The sequence below is a fragment of the Plectropomus leopardus genome, chromosome 7, assembly GCF_008729295.1.
Source record: "Plectropomus leopardus isolate mb chromosome 7, YSFRI_Pleo_2.0, whole genome shotgun sequence".
In the NCBI taxonomy this organism is placed as follows: Eukaryota; Metazoa; Chordata; class Actinopteri; order Perciformes; family Serranidae; genus Plectropomus; species Plectropomus leopardus.
The window spans coordinates 34,370,796-34,393,397 of NC_056469.1; the positions used below are offsets into that span (position 1 = coordinate 34,370,796).

The 22,602-nt window shown below is 41.4% G+C and overlaps 1 protein-coding gene across 1 annotated transcript in view; it reads left to right on the forward strand.

Annotated features, from left to right (window-relative positions):
- The first annotated feature begins 171 nt into the window (after positions 1 to 171).
- The window catches only part of pik3r4 (phosphoinositide-3-kinase, regulatory subunit 4), a 27,166-nt gene continuing 4,735 nt past the window's right edge, over positions 172 to 22,602 (forward strand). The window contains exons 1-19 of the mRNA XM_042489986.1: positions 172 to 458; positions 2,095 to 2,825; positions 3,378 to 3,511; positions 4,205 to 4,415; positions 4,503 to 4,892; positions 5,761 to 5,895; positions 5,985 to 6,206; positions 6,578 to 6,751; positions 7,396 to 7,541; positions 7,658 to 7,861; positions 14,509 to 14,710; positions 15,484 to 15,504; positions 17,404 to 17,495; positions 18,595 to 18,817; positions 19,696 to 19,861; positions 20,328 to 20,492; positions 20,582 to 20,793; positions 21,245 to 21,376; positions 21,978 to 22,074. Of these exons, the coding sequence (XP_042345920.1) occupies positions 2,108 to 2,825; positions 3,378 to 3,511; positions 4,205 to 4,415; positions 4,503 to 4,892; positions 5,761 to 5,895; positions 5,985 to 6,206; positions 6,578 to 6,751; positions 7,396 to 7,541; positions 7,658 to 7,861; positions 14,509 to 14,710; positions 15,484 to 15,504; positions 17,404 to 17,495; positions 18,595 to 18,817; positions 19,696 to 19,861; positions 20,328 to 20,492; positions 20,582 to 20,793; positions 21,245 to 21,376; positions 21,978 to 22,074 (3,644 nt within the window). The 5' untranslated portion in view covers positions 172 to 458; positions 2,095 to 2,107. The remainder of the gene's footprint in view (positions 459 to 2,094; positions 2,826 to 3,377; positions 3,512 to 4,204; positions 4,416 to 4,502; positions 4,893 to 5,760; positions 5,896 to 5,984; positions 6,207 to 6,577; positions 6,752 to 7,395; positions 7,542 to 7,657; positions 7,862 to 14,508; positions 14,711 to 15,483; positions 15,505 to 17,403; positions 17,496 to 18,594; positions 18,818 to 19,695; positions 19,862 to 20,327; positions 20,493 to 20,581; positions 20,794 to 21,244; positions 21,377 to 21,977; positions 22,075 to 22,602) is intronic.

Sequence of the window (22,602 nt, forward strand, 5' to 3'; positions counted from 1 at the left end):
GAGATTGTATCTACGGTTAAAATTAGGCAGGTTTTGGGGAGAATGACAGAGTGACTGCTTTTAAAACTACAGAGTGAGACATCTTCTTAATAGACCGTCTTTGCACTAATATAAACATCCACCAGGGGCGTGACGAGTTTCCGCTTCCGGTTTGACCCGGATTCATAATAACAGCTGGAAACGCGCTGACGGGAACCCAAACATTTCAGGCTGCTACTTTTGTTCATTTTTCACGGCTACGGTCCGTTTCCGTCGGCGGGGAGTTTCACCGGCGGTAGATCGGTACGATAGCTGCACGGCGGCCGTAGCTAACGCGCCAACCGACGACATGAAGTCGGTTAATCTGCGTTAGTTTGTTTCCGTTAGCAGCCGTTAGCGGCTAACCGTCCACTGTTAGCTAACGTTAGCCTGCGGAAACACAACAAAAACAACAACAGCGGATCTGTCAATAGCAGCTGGTAACACCAAACACACACATTTATAATCTGTTTAACGTGGATGTTTTGTTTTTAAGTGTTGCTTACGGTTTATTTCAGGGAGCTAACATCGGCTAGCTAGCATGCTAACTCAGTGAGAGCTGTGTGCTGCTGAATCATGTGACTGCAGTCAGCAGCGCAGGTTTACTCCCGTCACGGATGTTTTAGGATTAAATGCATCCGTGTTTGCTCCGCATCTGCTTTTATTTTGTGCTGTGAAGTAAAGAAGTTTAGTTACATTAAAGGCGCGACAGATTAACTTAATAACATGAAGCCAAAAGTCAGAAAACTGACGGAGGTTGTTTTTTTCTAAGGTTGTTTTGGGGATATTTTCCATGTTTCTAGCACAGTTGAGGAGGGACAGGGAAGGCGGGGATGACATGCAGCAAAGGGCCGCAGGCTGGACTCGATCCCGGGCCGCTGCAGCGGCTTCAGGCCTATGAGGCGCACACGCAGCCCGGTTAGCCAGAGGCCGAGACACAATTTACTGTTTAATGTTTAATGGTGGAGTCTAAGGGAGTTTAAAAACGCCGTGGTTGTTTCACTATTGTTGTGCATGCTCCTTAGTTTGTGTTTTTTTAAAACATGAAAATAATAATTTATTAAAACAATCTTTTAATCTTGAAAAGGGTTTCATTTTGTATTTACTTTGGTGTCATTTTATGAAGGAAACATTTTTTATAGATGTCTTTTTTATATTTTAATGTTGTTTTTCCCTCCTCTAACACAAATAAAAAAATCCAAATCCCCCACAGTGCTTAAACAATTTCTTTGACATGCCTCCCCCTTTCTTCACCACCCCTTACCCTTTCTTAAATCCAAAACTGCTGTGTCATGATTTTAACTATATGGCCTAAAGTAAGCAGACACCCCCTCTGCTTACTGAAGTGTATTTTTTTTCCTGGTTTGCTTGTGGTCCCTTTAGTCCTAGTGAAGGGAAACCTTCAGAAAACCTTTTACCACCATGATGCCCCACAGAAAGCCACAGGAAATCCTTTCCTCCTGTGGTGATCAAACTTAACAGCACATTTATTAATGCAGAGATTTAAAGCGCATGAGGTCCTGAGGTGGCATGTTTACTCAAACAGCTTCCAGGATGTCAAACCTCTCTGTTGCTTTTTGGTTTGCTCCTTTGCAGCAGGATGAGCTTTTATCTATTCATGATTATTTTTTTTGTAATCTTTGTCTTTTTCTCCACACTCTTTGGCTTTGTGTTGTATCTTTGAAACACTGACGACAGCCAGGTCGTGTTGTTTTCTAAAAATTGTTTCCCATAGTTCTTTTATTACTGGCTTATTCTGGATGATGCAGATGCAGCTGGTAAATGGTCGTTACGGTTTTGTAGTTGTGCTTGTTGTCACATGTGGTTGACAGCAAAGCTTATAACCCCTAAAAGTATCTTAAAGTTGCTTTTAGTGTCATCTCCTGAGCAGAGCTCAAATTTAGTTCCAGTGTCTCGCCTCCAAATCAAACAGGGCTCAGAGAAAACAAAAGCAGAACCACGTTTTCTTAATATTCTGCAGTCAAAAGGTTAAATAGTGATCCATGTGTTTTTTTGTTTATTTTTTAATGTTGCTCTGAGCTCCCTAAACTGATCTGTGTTGTAACGTTTCCACAGACGGCGAGGCGTGATGGGGAACCAGCTGGCGGGGATCGCCCCCTCTCAGATCCTGTCTGTGGACAGCTACTTCTCCGACATCCACGACCATGAGTACGACAAGAGCCTGGGCAGCACCCGCTTCTTCAAGGTGGCCCGGGCCAAACACCGGGAGGGCCTGGTGGTGGTCAAAGTCTTCGCCATCCAGGACCCCTCGCTGCCTCTGACCAGCTACAAGCAGGAGCTGGAGGAGCTGAAGATCAGACTGCACTCCTGCCAGAACTGCCTGCCCTTCCAGAAAACCTCCCTGACGGAGAAAGCTGCCATCTTGTTCCGTCAGTACGTGCGGGACAACCTGTACGACCGCATCAGCACCCGGCCCTTCCTCAACAACGTGGAGAAGCGGTGGCTTGCCTTCCAGATCCTCAACGCCGTCGACCAGGCGCACAAAGCAGGCGTCCGCCACGGAGACATCAAGACTGAGAACGTGATGGTGACCAGCTGGAACTGGGTGCTGCTCACCGACTTCGCCAGCTTCAAGCCCACGTACCTGCCCGAGGACAACCCCGCCGACTTCAACTACTTCTTCGACACGTCCAGGAGGAGAACGTGCTACATCGCACCGGAGAGGTTCGTGGATGGAAGCATGTTTACCACAGAAAGCGACCAGAACACACCGCTGGTGGACCTGACCAATAACAACCAGAGGAGCCGAGGGGAGCTCAAACAGGCCATGGACATCTTCTCTGCAGGTACACACACTCTTTGTATATATTGTGTATATTCTTAATGTTCAAGTCAAGTTTCTTTATTGTCACTGCATAAAACAATGAAAGATAGACACATCTCTGGACAGGCAGTGAAAACACAACACAACACATAATCATTCAAATGAATACAAAATAAAATTTAGATTTGGGGGGTGGTAGCTTTTAATGGATAGGACAGACTAAGTGTGAAAAGAGGAGAGAGAGGGGACAACATGCAGCAAAGGACAGAGGACAGAGTTGATCCCGCGGCCGCTGCGGCGAGGACACAGCCACCAAACTTAGTTTTGTATGAATAATAAGGATGAGGTGACGCAGCATCCTTTAACTTATAAAATGTTTTTGTCTTAAATCAGATTTTGTGCTTTGGAGGCTGGTCAGCAGTCACATGAAATAATAATGAATTTAATGTTGTTGTGTGTCTGTATTGGTTGAATATATGATATATATATATATAATATGAAAAAGCAGCAGCTAGACTGCAGTGTGTGTGTGTGTGTGTGTGTGCTTCAGTTTGAACCCCCGCTGTGTTTGCAGGCTGTGTGATAGCGGAGCTGTTCACGGAGGGCGTCCCTCTGTTCGATCTGTCCCAGCTGCTGGCGTATCGTAAAGGACACTTCCAGACGGAGCACGTTCTCATGAAGATCGAGGACCGAAGCATCCGAGAGCTGGTAAAGATCACTGTCGGCTGACCAGCTGTCAACAGTCAAGTCTGTTTTATTTATGCAGCCCACATTAATTTTATATTTAATTTTGATGTTTGATACTGAAGTGCCCATTTTCACCCGAATATATTAAGGAGGATGAACAACACGGCAGAAAAAAACACTGTTCAGACAGTCCTGGAAAGGACGAGTTGGCTCCATGGATACATTTTTCTATTATGATTTATGTCATTTTATGTTACATTATCATGATTAGAGCCACTTAAATACTCATTTTTTAAGGCTCATACTTGAGGCAATATTTGTATTTTCTGAGGATTGTTCTTGCTTAAACATTCTCTTATATATACTGTACATAATATATATAATATATTGATCAGGGGCCTCCTACAGAAAGAGAATATTTTGTGGGTTAAATGATGTTCTTGAAGAATAATGATCAGGATATGTTGTGTGTGGAACATAATAATCTTGAATTCGTAATAGCTGGACCACGTATGTGCATGCATCTGGACGTTTCTTGTTATTGATCTGCCAACAGATACACTGATACTAGTGAATCCACTGTAAATGAAAATCAGCTGATATCAACAACCTGGCTCATTTAATCATCATATAGTCAACTTGAGTGAACTCTAACTGGGAACTAAAGGTTTGTAGTTGCAGGTTCCTCTGACAGAATCAGTGTTTGCCGCTCAGGTAGCTCAGATGGTGCAGAGAGAGCCAGAGAAGCGTCTGACTGCAGAGGAGTATCTGAAGCAGCAGAGAGGGAAAGCCTTCCCCGACATCTTCTACACCTTCCTGCAGCCGTACATGGCTCAGTTCGCCAAAGAGACCTTCCAGTCTGCAGATGAGCGCGTGCTCGTCATCCGCAAAGACCTCGACAACATCCTGCACAACCTGCGAGGAGGTGAGAGGGAGCGGACGTGAGACGCGCTGATGGACACAGTGAAAAACTATTTCTTTATAATTAGTGTTTTTTTTTTTCCCTCTCCAGGCTCTTCGTCTTCGTCTCAGGAGAGCAGCGATGGCGCGCTGAGCTCCAGGGAGGAGCAGGGCCTCATCGTGCTGGTGTCCGTCATCACCTCCTGCCTGCAGACGCTGCACTCCTGCGACTCAAAGCTGGCGGCGCTGGAGCTCATCCTGCACCTGGCTCCGCGGCTCGGCGTCGACATCCTGCTCGACCGCATCACGCCCTACCTGCTGCACTTCTGCAACGACCCCGTGCCTCGCGTGCGCGCTCAGGCCGTGCGCACTCTGGCCAAAGTGCTGGCGCTGGTGAAGGAGGTGCCGAGGAACGACGTCAACATCTACCCAGAATACATCCTGCCGGGCATCGCCCACCTCGCACAGGACGACGCCACCATCGTCAGGCTGGCGTACGCAGGTCGGTGGATTTTAGAGTTTGAAATAAAACATTTTCTTTCAAACATGTCAATGTTTTAGAAATTCTGCTGTAATGTTCACAAAAATACCAGCTGTACCATTTTAATGTGAACAAATGTGCATAAAATAACGCAAAACACATCCACAATATTTTTATCTGTTGGATGATGAAGACATAAAAACTGTTAACATCCCACGTTTGAATATTTCGCTCAGTGGAAACGTGATGTAGCTACAGTGAAAAATTAATTCAGCGGTGGCAAACCAGAAAAAAAACTGTTTTTTTTCCTGACATTATGATATGCTGTGATATATTATGATATACCACAAATACAACTTTCACTTTGTACGACAGTTTCTGTCGTGAAAGGAGCTGAGTTTGATCTCATCTTGTGATCAGTTTATTGTCAAATGAATGATCTAAAGCAGTGATGGCGGGTGCTGGATGGTCAGTTCTCAGTTTAAGAAAACACAACAGCTTTACAAAATCATATTTTTTTTCATAATGTCATTTTATCTCTCTTTTTCTTTTAAAAAAATAAAAGGTTACTTTTGGGCTTTTTGCCTTTTTTTGAGAGAACAGCTTAAGTGTTAAAGGGTGAGAGAGAGAGCGGTTGACATGCAGCAAAAGGCCAGGGTTGGAATCGAACCCACGGCTGCTGCAGCGAGGCTGTAGCCTCCGCACATGGGGTGTCTGCTCTACCAACTGAGCCAGTTGGCGCCCTGAGCTGGTTTATCCTTATCAGATTTATTTACTACTGACGTTGGTATGTATTTTTTTTAAAAAATGAATTATTGTTTTAGTTATAATTTGGAACAGATTGTTTCGGCCTTTTTCTTAATTCTTGTCTATTTTTTGTGATGTTTAGAGAACATCGCTCATCTGGCAGAGAGCGCGCTGCGTTTCCTGGAGCTGGTTCAGGAGAATAATGTTAACACAGAGCAGGACCTGAGCGGCGAGGACACGGAGGAAACACTCCACCCCAACGAGAACTACGACTCCGGTACAGAAACACACTCGAGCCGACTCGTCTCAGCTGTTAGAAAAAGATTAAGTGTTTATCTGTGTGACGGACTCGCCGTTTGTCCACAGAGCTGCAGGCGCTGCATGAGATGGTGCAGCAGAAGGTGGTGACGCTGCTGAGCGACTCGGAGAACATCGTCAAACAGTCACTGATGGAGAACGGCATCACGCGACTCTGCGTCTTCTTCGGCCGGCAGAAAGCCAACGACGTGCTGCTGTCTCACATGATCACCTTCCTCAACGACAAGAACGACTGGCATCTGCGAGGAGCCTTCTTCGACAGCATCGTGGGTAAGAAAACCTCGAGGAGCACAGCAGAGAACAATCAGCTGAATCTGCAGCTCTCCGCTCAGCTTAGCCGCTTCATAATGAGCCTCAGCTCATTGTTAATCTGTCCACAGCTTCACTCTCTTTCACAGTAAAAGCTGTTAAAAGCTGCCTTTATTTCTAGACACGAATAACACAACAGGGCAATTCAAAATGCTTTTCAGAGCAATAAATGTAAAACATCATAAAGGATCCTGATTTACAATAAGAGTGAACATATAAGATATAAAATGTGACATTAATTACTGAGTCTCGATCACTATGTTTTCCTCACAGTCAATGACAGGATTTAATGTACTGATAAAGAAGCGTTTGTGCGTGTTTTTGTGTTGAAGGTGTTGCAGCGTACGTCGGCTGGCAGAGCTCCTCCATCCTGAAGCCTCTCCTCCAGCAGGGTCTGAGCGACACCGAGGAGTTCGTCATCTACAAAGCTCTGAACTCTCTCACCTGCATGTGTCAGCTGGGGCTGCTGCAGAAACCTCACATCTACGAGTTCGTCAGCGACATCGGTGAGACACCAATTTTTTCTTCACAGATTATTTTGTCTCATGAACTACTGATGTAGCGATGGTTTCAGTAAAACCACATGAAGTCGACTGATTTTGGTTTTTCAGGGCTGATACCGATTATTAGTACTTAATGAGACCAATAACAGATATTTGGAATCGATATGCATTTAGAATTAAAATGAAAATTTCAGTCAAAATGTAGAATATGGAATATAGCGAACGCCAACATAAAACTTTGTTTAAATGCTTTTGCAAATATTAAATCAAAAGTGAAACCTTCCCTGCAATGTTCTTCATAAAGTTCAGTGAAAATTCAAATTAAAAAATGTGTGAATAAAAATAGCCCCCTGAGGTTTTACAAAGTAAAAGTGTCTTTGCACGTATTGCAGACTGCCTTCGCTGGTGTTCGTTGAGTGTAATAAGCACATTTAACCAGCACCAGCAATAATACGCACACTTAATCCTCTATTAATTTGATCTGTGATCATTAAAATAAAACACAGACACAGATAATTGTCAAAATGCCAAATATCGACCCCAATAATAAGCCTGGCTGATAATCTGTCGACCTTCAGTTTATTTATTGAAGCGCGTGCTGTCACTAAACTGGATTGTGTATTTTTTTTCTCTCTGGCTTGCCGTAGCTCCGTTCCTGTGTCACCCAAACCTGTGGATCCGTTACGGGGCGGTCGGCTTCATCACCGTCATTGCACAGCACCTCAACGTGGCCGACGTCTACTGCAAACTGATGCCTCACCTCAACCCCTTCATCACCCAGCCCATCATCCAGGTGAGTCCTCATCATCATCATCATCATCATCATCATCATCATCATCATCATCATCATCCTCACAGCACACCTTCATCCATAACCCCTCCCCCTCCTCACCTCTCTCCCCCGCTCAGATCGATAAGGAGCTCGTCCTGCTGAGCGTCCTGAAGGAGCCGGTCAGTCGCTCCATCTTCGACTACGCCCTGCGCTCCAAAGACATCGCCAGCCTCTTCCGCCACCTGCTGCTCCGACAGAAGAAGCGCGCCGGATCCATCCCAGAATGCCCCACTCCCGAGGACCCGGCCATCGCACAGCTCCTGAAGAAGCTGCTCTCACAGGTCAGAAGACGCTGCTCAGTCTCATGTTATTCATGGTAGATAGATCCGAAAATGAGGGGACACAGAAACAGAAAGCTTTTATGGTTTTACACAGTCTGAGGTTAAAATAGGAGCACTATTCCTGATCGGTGCAATAAAAACACACAGGAGGACACCACGAAAACAAAAACAACGTCAGCAAACAAACATCCACAACCTGAACACTGGTTTTAAAATAATAAGGGAAATAAATTAATACAATGTAACTTTTGCAGAATGTGAGTAATTACTGCGCTAGAATAAATGTAGTAATTACACTAGAATTATATTAAAGAAGAATAGAATAAATAGAATTATTGCACTAGAATAAATGTATTATTTATGCAATCTTTTCACTAGAATAGAGGTAATTATTGCACTAAAATAAATGTAATTATTGCACTAGAATAAATATAATGATTTCAGTAATAAAATGTAATTATTGCACTAAGATAAATGTAATGATTTCAGTAATAAAATGTAATTATTGCACTAGAATAAATATAATGATTTCAGTAATAAAATGTAATTATTGCACTAAGATAAATGTAATGATTTCAGTAATAAAATGTAATTATTGCATTAGAATAAATGTAATGATTTCAGTAATATAAATGTAATTATTGCATTAGAATAACTGTAATGATCTCAGTAACATAAATGTAATTATTGCATTAGAATAAATGTAATGATTGCACTAAATTAAATGCAATTATTGCATTAGAATAAATAAGTATTACACTAGAATAAATGCAATTATGACATTAGAATAAATATGTTAACGGTGCTGGAATAAATGGAATTATTGCACTAGAATAAATGTAAATATAGCATTAGAATAGATTTAATTTATGCACAGCTCATTTGGCTCAAAATCATAAAGCACTTGAATTATCTGGGAAAGTTATTAGTTAGGAGTAAATGTTTTTTAAAAAAAGTAATCCAGCAGACTGTTTCTTCCAGCTCGATTCTCATTCCATCAGATGGTTTTGGAAAACTTTATTTTAACTCACTGAAGTCGTGGAAAAGTCAGCCATGCTGAGAAGCGTGTTGGATGTTTTCCATGTTTGAACTTAGTTTGAAGATCGTGTTTCTGTAATCAGTGAAGTGACCGACGGACCCACAGAGCTGCTGGCAGTCTGAATGAGAAGTTCAGGTCAACACAGCAAAGTATTGTTCCAGCAGGCCGCTAAATCTGCCGACGGGCAAAACTTTGCACAAATTATCAACACATAAAAAAAAGCAATCAGTTAATCAACAGCAAAGAAAAGAATGAGACTCAAAAATGTCAGAGAACATGTGTCAGGGTTGTTTATCTAAAATCAGGTTTTGATAGTCAGAAGGAAAAACTAGTTTCATTAATTCCAGATTCTCACAGTAATATGTTTTAAATCTTTTTCTAATAGTTTTTTTAAGTGTGCAGTGTTGAGTGTCTGAGCTCAATGATGATGGATCTCTCCAGGAAAACAACCAAAATAACACATTTCCTGTTTACATAACTTAAAAAAAAGACCAACGTCTAACATAACGACGTGGGAAAGCCCGTCACATGACTCTTAAATAATCACAAACTTTAAATGGTTTAAAGGTCAGTTCAGCCAAAGAGTTTTCCTAAATGTTCCTATTTCAGATCGTTTTGGATTATTCAGAACATTTATTCAGTGGAAAATAAACACTCGTATAAGTATATTTCCAGAACATAAGATGCTTTTTTATTTAAACATTTAGAAATAGATTATTTTGTTGCATTTGATCTTTTTTGTTTACAGTAGAGAAAATAGATACATGTGTGGAGAGAGATGTAAATTATCTCTGACTTTTACCAGAGGGGGCAGTGACGCACCGAGTTTTATTCTGTTTATCACCCAAACAACAGGCACACACAGGCACACACACACACACACACACACACACACACACAACACAACACACACACACACACACACACACAACACAACACACACACACACACACACACACACAGGCACGCACACACACACACACACACACACACACGCAAGCACACGCACACACACAGTGAATTTGTGCCACAGATTTCCCACGTTGCTCTGAACTTTGATGTTTTCGTGTCGTGAGATACCTGAAATGACTCAGTAAGCGGAGGGTGTCTGCCTGTCTGCCTGTCTGTCTGCCTGTCTGCCTGTCTGTCTGTCTGTCTGTCTGTCTGCCTGTCTGCCTGTCTGCCTGTCTGTCTGCCTGTCTGTCTGTCTGTCTGTCTGTCTGTCTGTCTGTCTGTCTGTGGTGGTTTCGTTTTTTTAGTGCGTGCAGGCGGCTTTAATTATTCCTGTTTGTCATCAGGTCACCGTGCTGTAAAAAACACCAAAAAGCATCCGTGCTGAGTTCTTTAATTCGCTTAATTTAACACAGCGAAATTTCCCAACTTCCTCAAATCCACAGAGTGTTTTCCAAATACTTCAAACATCTCTATTTCAAGTCTTGAGAAACATAAGAAAGGTCTTTGTTTTGTTGCGTCTTTAAGATCTGTCTCTGAATGTCCAGGTCAAAATGGCAGCTTAATTAAAGAGACAAAATCGCGGCACCAAAGTTCAAATCTCGCAGTTGGAGGAGATATTGGGAGAGAGAAAAGTTAGATTTCTTAACAAATGTGTATATTAGAAACAAATCCTAATTCACAATTCAGTTTTTATCAGTTTAATTTTATCAGATGTTCACAATAAATAATACAAGAAACACAGATTGACCTGACAAATATCCATGAAGGGTCCAAACATTAAACTTGTGGCATCGAGTGAGTGTGCTGCCTCGCACCTACGCGACGTGCATTTAATTTATCTCCCTCAAACGATTAGAAAAGACTCTTTTTAAATATTTTTATCTGTTGACGAGGTTTTTCGGCAGAGTTTTCCTCATCGAAAGCGAAGGTCAAACAGTGTTTCTGTATATTCTGTATTATTAAAGTTTTATCTGTAAACTTGCACCAAAAACACACTCAGCTCCTCCAAACGCAGTGTGACAGAAATCTTACAATACAAAGCGCTCCTTAATCGATTATTGGTACAATTAATGATTGATTGATTGATTAATCGTCATTTTAAAAAAAACAGATACATTGCATATTTCAAACAATACCTATGTAGTTTTTTTTTTTTAAACTCACAGGAACATATTGCATTTATACTTTGACTGTGTTACATAGTGTATCGATTATTTAATGTTTGATTAAATTCTTAACTGTCGTCTGTCGTCGATTGATTGTTATCGTCACTACGAGTTATATTTAGCACAGTTAAACAATCATTGCTGGAGGGCAGCTTTTGCATTGTTGAGGAAGTAAATATTAGTTTCAGATGTTTTCAGTTTTGTTAATTAGATTTTAAAAAATCTCTCGTCTGTTGTTACTTTAGTGAATTAAAAATGTGTTTTCCTCTGTGATTGTATCTCCGTTCGAGTCCTGACAGTTTGTGTTCTTGTGAGCTTGAAGTCGGCCTGCTCGACAGATTTATCAGAAAATACCGCAGAATTACGCCGTTCTGTTTCGGATTAGTTTCTTTCATACTTAAAGTGAGAACATGAAATAAATCAGAGCTGTTAGAAAGAATTTCAACATCCTGAAGGCAGAAATGGATGAAGCAGACGGAAAGTTCAGTCTGAACGAAGAGAGTCAAAAACAGGAAGAAAGATGAACTTTATCAAAAGATTTATTCAGATTTTACAGTCCTAATTTCTGCTGCAGCATACTGGAATTTAGTGGTAATAATAACGTGACCTGCATCCGTAAGTCTTCTCAAAAACATAACCACAGTCATGTTTTTCTAAAAATAATCTCTTTATAGGTAAAACTTGTGATTTTCAGTTCAAGAACGTTTGAAAAGTTTTCGGAGATGATTTTTTATCAGAATAGAGGAATGTGGTTCTTATGGCATCGGCTCTCTCAGATGGAATTTAGTCTGAGTGAATGTGGAAGTTATTCAGTCTCTAAGCACTAATTTGAAATAATTTCTGTTAAAAAAAAACGGACTCGTGACACCATCGGCTTGTAAACCATGTCGCTCGGTCCCTTGGCGGTCTTGTGTCGGCAAGCCGCTCAGAACGCGATAGAAACACGAGAAATTAAAAGACGTTTGAAGGCAAAATTGATTTCAGAGCAGAGGACTGTGGCTTTTAATTTCAGTGTAAGTTTGTTGTCAGAGCAGCTGATTTCAGGACAAAGCAGAAAAACTTGTTTGTTAAAACTGTAATGCAGTTTTTTAAAATGGTTTGCAGATTATTGCCTGATATCTGCTTTTGCTACATAATTTCAGTGATCATCAGCTCCCCTCTGTAGTGGAATTAACATCGTATTATGAATACTCTTATCGTGATGACACCGTAATATTCATTTATTTTGCAAAATAAGAAAAATACTTGAAGTTAGGGTTGATGTTTTGCACATGGTCACTTTGTCAGTAAAAAAGCAGAAATCAGCAAGTTGGCCGATTCTGATATTTGATTTTAAATCCAATATCTGCCAATACAGATGACATGCCAATATTATCGTGCATCCTTAATAAAAAAAGTATTTAACCAAAATCCTCCTCACAGATTTTCCAAAAGTTTAGAAAGTGAAACTCAGGAGGTTCTTCTGAAGAGCAGAAGTTTTGAGTGCGAGGTAACCGAGGAGTTAACAAACACTGCAGATCATCCAGACTGCAACATTATCTGTGTTTCTAAATACTTTAAAAACATGCAGACGTTGACTTTCACTCCCACATGCATTTTTTGCTCAGCATCACTTTGATCAAATGACAACAAACTTCCTCAGAATTAAACCACGATGACCAGAGCGTTTCTGTAGAACAGGACTCCTAAATCCTGGAGGCATTTCCACCGAAAATTAAAAACTGCAGGGATATTTTATCTGCGCTCGAGCTCTTATGATGACCACAGTAGTTTTTTTTGTGTGTGCATCTCATGCTGATGCTGTGTTTCTTTTCACACGCTGGCTTAAAAACTTGTAACTGACTCTCTTTTGACTCTTTTTCCTTTTAGACTGAATTTAGTAATTTTTGAAACGAAGCTCCATCTGGAAAGCAGAGCTGCCAGATTCAGTGTGTGGGGATCAGGCCTCTTTTTGTCTCAATCTTCTGAGGAAAAACCACATTTCTGTGAAACATTATGAAACCACATAAACAATTTCACAGACCAGGAGCTCGTCTCTGTGGCTGTTCACAAATATCAGCTTTAGTCACACGTGGAGCTCAGATTAAATTTATCTACACATTTTATACGCAGTGCGTTTTTTAAATTTTAAATTAAAGTCCGAGCAGAAGTTTAAGACGTAGAATCTGATAATATTTATTGATTCTTGAGGTGTTTGAATGATCAGATCGGATCTTGGAGTCTGTGACTTTATTTTTTAACCTTGTCAGCTGTTTACTCCTAACCCTGTACAGATGTAAAATGATGGTTATTGTTGTAAAATGTGGCTCAAGTTAAACCCCGAACTGTTAGGATCATCAGTGGGAGACCCCACAGTCAGTTGAGATCGGTAAAGTCGAGTAGTCTTTTTTTTTTTTTTTTTTTTTTTAAATTTGTTTTCTTTTTGCTTGTCAGCGTGCTGTGCAGTGTGCTTCTGAGGATGTTTTGGGCCCCAGATTTTGCTGTGGAGTGAGTGCTCTTGACTTTAATGCTACTCTTCGGTACAGGGAGCTGCAGACAGGCAGGCAGCAGCACAGAGGAGACCAGACCTTCTGTTCAGAAATGATGAATTTACAGCTCACAGCAGCATAATACGACACACTTTTGTTGATATATAGTGTCGGCAAAAAATGTTGCACATTTACGACCCGTCGTCAGTGCCTTAACCTTGTTTATAATATTACATGAATGCTGCTGAACGTCCTGCTGAGCTTGTTCAAATTTTACAACTTTGTATGAAACACAAAACAAATCGCTTGTTGTAAATTCGTATTCGTGTTAAATAGCCAAATCTGATTTGACTGGCTTATTTCGGAGTTGGTACAGCCCTAATCTCGCTAACAGCTTACATTCCACTATTTACTGAAAAATCAATTAATTTTTATCGCACTTAATCAGTAGTTATGACTTCACAAAACAACTTGCTCTGAAATTTAGTTTTAGGGTGGTGAAAAATAATTGATTTCCAGGACAACTACCTTTTTATACAGGATGTGAAATTACTTATTCATACACAATAATACAGAATTTATTAATAAATTATGTGTTATGAAAACACATAATTATGCATTGACTCACATACTCCCCAATCTCCAATCCAGCATTTTAGGCAGTTTAGGAGGCTTTTTTAATACTGGTATTGACATCAGATCAACTGTGTCTGAACATGTGGACAAAATGAAAAATCCAGAATATCACCGTGGCTGAAGGTTTAAGAACTTATCCTTCAGCCAGAAACCGCATGTTCAATACAGAAAACTTTGTGTTCTTTAATAGTTCTGTTTCATTTCAGTGAAATATAAATCCAGATGTTCATTAAAATGTATTTCACTGCTGGCAGAGCAGAATCTCACACGCTGTCGGCCAAACTCAGCTGTGTTTTCTTTGAATCCTGTATGAAGACCGATCCATCTTCTCTCGGTCACATCCAGCCCTCCGTGTTCACCGTGTCGCGTTTTCTTGTTGTGCAGGGGATGACCGAGGCGGAGGAGGACAAGCTGCTGGCGCTCAAAGACTTCATGCTGAAATCCAACAAGGCCAAAGCCAACATGGGCGAGCAGAGTCACCTGGGAGAGGCGGCCCAGACCGGCGTCATCGACCTGGCCCTGCTCGGCATCACGGGCCGCCAGGTCGACCTGGTTAAACCCAAAGCTGAGCCCGAGGACAAGAGAGGTAATCAGTTATTTTATTCAATTTATAGCCGAACTCTTAAACTCAACAATGGAAATAAAGTCAGACAAACTGTTATACAGGATTTTAAAAAACTCCCAGTTTAACCACAGTACATAAACTGGTGTGAAGTGAAAACCCATTTGTGTTTCTTGTCGTGGAACAGAGTCTTTCTGTCATAATGTCTCCTCATCTAACATAGCGAACAAAAACATAAAATTTACAAAAATGAGAGTTAAAGGTTTAAAAAAAAATCTGCTTTCATTTCACATTTTTTCTTAACAAAATCTGAAATTTTAGAACATGTAAAAAAATTTGGTTGGCGAGAGTTTGGAGTCAGTACAAAAATAATTAGAGCTTTTTATTAAATTAAAAAAAGTTTTATATAATCCATCAAAGTGACATTTTCTTACTCTCTTTTAGCCTTTAATACTAGAAACTGAAACTGAACATCTGTAGATCGGATATTGGTCAGAAATTATTATTATTACTTTGATTTTGACTTGAAGACGTTGATTCCCATCTTTATACTTTTGTGTTTTTAATGTTAACCTGATTTAATAATGAAACAGAACAGTTTACCTGCTGCGACTGAGTGAATAAACCATCTAAGGATTATTTTGCAGAGTTGAGATGTCACGTATTTCAGACAGCCATCGTATTAAGGAGCTAAATGTTCTCCGTGTTCGTCTCGTCTCATTTGAACTTCAAACAAACAGAGTCGCTCTGCTTCCTCTCTGTTTCTTATTAAAATGATGTTTGTATTGATTTCACAGAGTTCATCGCTGCAGCATCTGGTATTTTGTCTCCTGTGATTCAGTTTGAAGTGATGCGCATGCTTGCTGTGAACGTAACAAACTGTTCAAGGTCCCATGAAATATAAAATACCTCCCTGCACGTTGTAACCTCATGTTCCCGCTCCCTGATCTGCCGTCTCATCTCGCGCCAAAATCCTGTCAACAAATCCATTTTTAATAATGTACAAAATGAAAATTCCTCCTTTTTATGAGCTCTTTGATTACTTTTTAATGACTAACGCTGGAGCGTCCAGTCAGATGTGACGGACGTGGGGTCGATCCAGTCGTCGTCGTCCTTCAGGTTTTATTCATTTTCAGGTTTATAGTTTCAAGAGAACTGATCTCAGAGCTGTTTCATGGGACCTTTAAAGCCTAACATGTCCCCAAATTTAAACTTTGCTAATTCAGTTTGACTGACAGTGTAACCAGAGTCACTAAAGTGTATACTGTGTATTTGTGTATCAGTGCTAACTGGAACGTTTTAACAACAACATGATGATGGTGATACGATACAAACACAATATGGGCTCATTTAAAGTGATATGATGAGACTGAATACATAAAAAAATCAATATAGTAACTTTTTTTTTTTGCCAAAAATAGAAGAAATAAATACTCAGTGTGTGTGAAATAAATACCTGGATACTGAAAAGTAGAAGTCAGCATTCAGCATTTTTTTTAAAGGGATTTTTTATCAAGAACATCTTTGTGTTTTTTAAAAATAATTTTATTGGGAATGTGGAAGGGCCGTACAGAAACGATATCAAACATGGATATTTGTCTCAAATGTAATGCACATGGAACCCGGGTTTCCAAAGTTTTGTGTTTTCAGGCGCAAAAATGCTGTTGTGTGAACGAAAGACCAAACTGCACTAAATGTTTAACTTTTCATCAAGAACAGTTGCTGCGTCAGCGGCCCGTTAGTCTCGGCTCGGTCTCTCTTGAAAAAAGATTGTTTATGTCAGTGTGACTTACTTGGTTAAACATGGGTTAAATGATAAAAAAAACTTCTCTAATCACATCTATGATAGTAAAATAACTTTGGATTGTTGTTCAGACAACAGGAGTTTCTGAGTTTGTTAATTTAGATTGTGGGAAAATTGTCACAGCCGTTTCCTCCGGGGTTAATTTTCTGTTTTTCTGTTGGCGTCTTCAATTGACAGTTTAGAGACAACGCGGTCTGCAGCAAACAAAAACACGACCGGTGTTGTTAGTGAAGTATTTAAAATCGAGACAACAGCAGGACAGAAACTTGATGTTATTGTCTCCTGTCGGCTCTGTGAATCTGCGTTTAAATTCCTGTGTTTCTCAGTGATCCGGTCACAAACTAACTCTGTGTTCCAGATGTTTTTCTGTAAGTCCTCAGAGTTAATTACTGCCGTCTGCAGCCAAACCATGTGAAAGACAAAGAGCCTGGAGGAAACTCCCCCTCTAATCGCCCACATTAATCACTCTCTCTGTGTTCACCAAAAACTTACAGTCCTCACAGTCACTCCACACTGCAAAAAATGTCCATCTCATGCCAGTCTGCTCAGCCCTGGCTTTGTATTTTTGTGTTAAAATTAAATTTCAAGGTCATTTTTTACATTTGCACAGATGTCAGCCCACTCTTTCCCTAAATGAAGACAGCTTGACTCAAGTGTCTCAAACAATGTGATTATTTTCTCCCGTCTTTGGGGATGCTCATTGGAGTTTACAATACGCACAGCTTTATTGCAGAGAAACATTTTTTGCAGCGTAAAGTAGAACCGCTTGTGGAAATCTCAACATCTGTCGAGCACGTGGTGGTGTTTTTTAACGTTTAGCCAAACATTTATAGGCTTGTTGGTTAATTGTGGCATAAGAGACATCTAACATCCTGTGTTTATGTACCTGCTGTGTTTTTTTTGTCTCCTGCAGCGAGGAAGCACACGAAGCAGGACTCAACGATGAACGAGGAGTGGAAGAGCATGTTTGGATCTCAGGAGCCGCCCTCCGCTCAGCCCGCCACGGTAACACCAGCTCTGCGTGGCTGAGATTTATGGATGTTTACAGTGTTCGTCTGGGGCCGGTGCTGCACCGCCAGAGGCACATTCACGCCGACACTGGTTTTAAAACATCAACGAGTTCACAGTTTTTTTAACGCACATGTTCACAGCCTTTTTGGTTTGGGCAGTTTTGAGAAGAAACATTTCTGATCTCAGAAATTACACGGTCAAAATACTGGTAAAGTAAATGTATAAAATGTAAAAGACACGAGATGCAGTCTGCGTACAGCAGCAGCTCTCTCACTTCTTATGCACACACAAATCCGAAAAAAAGGAAATGCAAGTCAATTTAAATGAGATCTTTGAGCATTTTATCTGTAAAATGTGGAAAAAAATGAGAAAAATACCCATTATGATGTCTTCAGATGTCAAAGATGTTCAGTTTACAGCTCTATAATATTAAGAAAAGCATGAAATTATCACATTTGAGGAGCAAAAAGGAGAAGCTTTTTGCTTGAATAATGACTCCAAACAACTAACTGATTAATGTTTTGCTGCACGGACTAAACGATTTATTGACTTGAAATAATTTTATTGACTTTATTGGTTTATTAGGTCTTTCACTGCTGGAAATGTGGTCGTCTCATAAAGCTAGGTCGTCTCTGCAGTAGAAAGACACAAATACTTTTAAAATCGGTGCTACATGAACAGAGACAACAGAAAAAAGAGGCACAATATCTAGTTGAAGGAAACTTCTTATTAATTCCACATGTTAATTGCTGTAGCTGTTATTGAAAATTTCACACGTATAAAATAAAAAATCTTAGTTAGAAAGAGAATAATTGTATCTATTATATAGGGACAGTTTTTCATCCAGGACCCCTAATTTAAAAAAATTAAAAATAGCAATAATAAATCATAGTCTTTCCAGTAAAGTAGAAGAAGAACTGGGAAGATTTTGGAAGAATTCAATTTAAGATGCTTTCATGTAAAACTTGAAACCAAATTTTTCAACAAAGCTGTGTGTGTGTGTGTGTGTGTGTGTGTGTGTGTGTGTGTGTGTGTGTGTGTGTGTGTGTGTGTGTGTGTGTGTGTGTGTGTGTGTGTTCTCGTGCGTGCGCAGGTTACAGATGGGCCGGCGAGTCAGATCAGGAAGACTACTGCAGCCCCGGCGGTGCCCGTGCTGCAGTCGGTGGCGAGCGGCCCCGCCTACCAGCGGCGCATCAACACCTGCAAAGCGGAGCTGCAGCAGCTGGTGCAGCAGAAGAGGGAGCAGTGCAGCGCCGAGCGCATGGCCAAACAGATGATGGAGAGCGCAGAGTGGGAGAGTCGACCTCCTCCGCCTGGTAACAAACTGTCACACTGTCATACCGATGTCAGCCTCAGTCCGCTGAGATTGCTTAAAGCCGAGCAATTGTTTATTTATTTATTTATTTTTTAAAATTTTTGCTCGTCAGTGTGATTTTGCTGTGGAGTGAGCGTTCTTGACTTTCACGCACCGTAAGACGAAGATGTGGTAAATTTACAGCTCACAGCAACTTAACACAGCACAGGTCCTGTCTTCGTTTGATATCTGGCATCTGTAAAAAAAAAAGTTGAGTATTTCTGATCTGTTGCTAGATCACATGAAAGCCGCTGTCACACTGAACGTCCAGCTGAGCCCTGTTAAAACTTCATTCATTTTCCGTAACCGCGGCTGGAGCCTGTCCCAGCTGTCTCTGGGCGAGAGGCGGGGTACAGCCTGGACACAATGCCAGACTGTCGGACTTAAAACCAAAAAAACCTGGAATATTCGCATTGAGCTGCCAAATCTGAATCGGCGGACACAGCCCACTTTAGACGCACGTGCACAGTCACATGTACAGTCTGTTTTATCTGATTGTTTGTTTGTTTTTTACTGTAGAAAACCTCAAATATAATGAGGACAGATTCACTTGAACGGTTTAGAAAAAAGGGAAAATTGACTTTTTATCTTAACCCGATTGATTGATAAATTTCTATCTTTTGAACATGTGAAATAAAACAAAAAGTCGTCAAAATCATATGAACAAAAACACCAAAAAATGCATTCCCAAATTGTCTCGGTTTTCATGTGCAAAAAGGGGAAAGAAGAAGCATAAACGTATTTAATGCCACTCTGTTTGACGGTTTGAGTTTCGACAGAAAGTGTGGGATTAAAGCGGTTCGGTCTCACTGCGGCTCAGACGGTGGATCTGTGTTTCAGGGTGGCATCCTAAAGGGCTGCTGGTCGCTCACCTCCACGAACACAAAGCTGCTGTGAACCGCATCCGAGTCTCAGACGAGCACTCCATCTTCGCCACGGCGTCCAACGACGGCACCGTTAAAGTGTGGGACAGTCAGAAGATGGAGGGGAAGACCACGACCACCAGGTGAGACAGAGACGCTGAAACACGCCGAACCGTCACGCAAACGCCTTTTATCACGTTTGAGTTCACCGGTTTGTAAAGTAATCCGACACCTTCCTCTAACTTCTCCTTTTCTTTACAACAATTTCTCGTTCATGAGCTTTAAATCGTATCGAAAATGACTCACTTTGTGTCCCTCATGTTGTGTCGTGGACCACGTCGATCCAGATCTGTTTCTCCTCCTGTTTCGGTCCATTGAGTTCACATAAGGTCGAGCTCCATCACAGCGACTCGGATCCAACAGACTGATTTTCACGTGTGTGTCTGAGTTCATACGTGTGTGTATTCGGATGAATCCAGAACAAATAACTTCTCATTTAAACACTAAAAGACTTCGGACCGAAGTTTCTTTCAGAAAGCTGTGAAAACATTTCTCTCTGTCACTTTCCTGGCTCTTACGATTCGCCCTTTCTGCTGCGTTTTCCTGCAGGTCTGTGCTGACGTATTCTCGTATTGGCGGCCACGTGAAGACGCTGACCTTCTGCCAGGGGTCGCATTACTTGGCGGTGGCCTCAGACAACGGATCCATCCAGCTGCTGGCAGTCGAAGCAAACAAACCACCGAAATCCCCCAAAGTTCAGCCCTTCCAGACCAGGTACCAGACTCACATCACAGGTCCGATCACAGGTCCGATCCCCGCTCCGACGGAGGACGCGTCTCATCTATCTGTCTCCTTCCTCTCAGGTCTCTGGACCTGCAGGAGGACGGCTGTGCGGTCGACATCCACCATTTTAACTCCGGTGCCCAGTCGGTGCTGGCGTACGCCACCGTCAACGGTTCGCTGGTCGGCTGGGACCTTCGCTCCAACTCCAACGCCTGGACACTTCGCCACGACCTCCGACTGGGACTCATCACCTCGTTCACTGTGGACATGCACCAGTGCTGGCTCTGCCTCGGTCAGAGAGAGAGAGAGAGAGTGTGTGTGTGTGTGTGTGTGTGTGTGTGTGTGTGTGTGTGTGTGTGTGTGTGATATATTGGGATATCTGCATATTGGGAAGATTTTGGTGATTTTTCTGTTCTTCGGTGGACTGTTTGAGGACTCGTTCAGGTTATAATCAGGTTTACGGTGCATGACTAAAAGTCAACGAGACAAGACAACATTTTGTAGTTGTTCTGAAAACATTAATATGCGTCATATTAGAAAGAAAAACGCAAAAATCAAACAGACTCAAAGTGAAAATTAGTTTGTAACATTGCCATAATGACTTTTTTCATAAAAATATATTTTTTTAAGATGAATTCAGTCAAACTGAAGAAAAAACAATCGTTTTAGTCCTGAAATACCTTGAAAGTCAAGGAATTGGTCCATTTCAGCTCCTGAATCTCCAAACTTTGTCTCCTCTGCAGGAACCAGCAGCGGCACCATGGCATGCTGGGATATGAGGTTCCAGCTGCCCATCTCGAACCACTCCCACCCCGCCCGAGCACGAATCAGACGCCTGCTGATGCATCCGCTCTACCAATCGTCCGTCATCGCAGGTGAGACGACGGACGCTGAAACGTCTTTGTGTTTGTAAGCCGATGAAGGTTGTAAAGTTCAGACTGAAGAAGCTTCTGTGTCTCTCTGTCTCTGTTTGTCTGTCTGTGTCTCTGTCTCTGTCTGTCTCTGTTCGTCTGTCTGTGTCTCTGTCTCTTTCTGTCTGTGTGTCTCTGTCTCTGTTTGTCTGTCTGTGTGTCTATGTCTCTGTTTGTCTGTCTGTGTCTCTGTCTCTGTCTGTCTCTGTTCGTCTGTCTGTCTCTGTCTCTGTTCGTCTGTCTGTGTGTCTCTCTGTCTCTGTTCGTCTGTCTGTGTGTCTCTCTGTCTCTGTTTGTCTGTCTGTGTCTCTGTCTCTTTCTGTCTGTGTGTCTCTGTCTCTGTTTGTCTGTCTGTGTGTCTCTGTCTCTGTTTGTCTGTCTGTGTCTCTGTCTCTTTCTGTCTGTGTCTCTGTCTCTGTCTGTCTGTGTCTCTGTCTCTGTCTGTCTCTGTTCGTCTGTGTGTCTCTCTGTCTCTGTTTGTCTGTGTCTCTGTCTCTGTCCGTCAGTCTATCTGTCTGTCCATCCATTTATTCATCGGTTTGTCTGTCCATTTGTCCGTCTGCAGCTGTCCAGGGGAATAACGAGGTGTCCATGTGGGACATGGAGACAGGAGACCGTAAATTCACTCTGTGGGCGAGTTCAGCTCCTCCGCTCTCTGAGATGCAGGTTTGTTTCTTTATTAAATAATAAAAACAGAATTTGAGAGAAAGCGTAGAGATTCATTGATGACTTTTTTTCCTGTAACACTTAATTAAATAAACGTAACTGCTGTTTTCCGCAGAAGAGTAGATTTGATCGTTAACCCTTTAAAACCCGAGCGGATTGTCTTGATTTCTTTCAAAAAGATGGAGAAAAAGTCCTGAAAGACACAAGCACGTGGACAAAACAGCTCTGTAAAGACTAAAGCACTAAAGGCAGGTTAAAACCTAACCTAAAAAGATCAAATTTATCATCATAACGAATGAAAAAATAAAATACTCAGAAAACGACAGGATAACGGCACAAAGTATAACAACGGATAAAACAATATTATGATGATGGAAAATCAAAACTGCAGACACAACTGAGCTGAAAGTGAGAGATATTAGACGGATATTCAGCTGTGTGTGTGTGTGTGTGTGTGTGTGTGTGTGTGTGTGTGTGTGTGTGTGTGTGTGTGTGTGTGTGTGTGTGTGTGTGTGTGTGTGTGT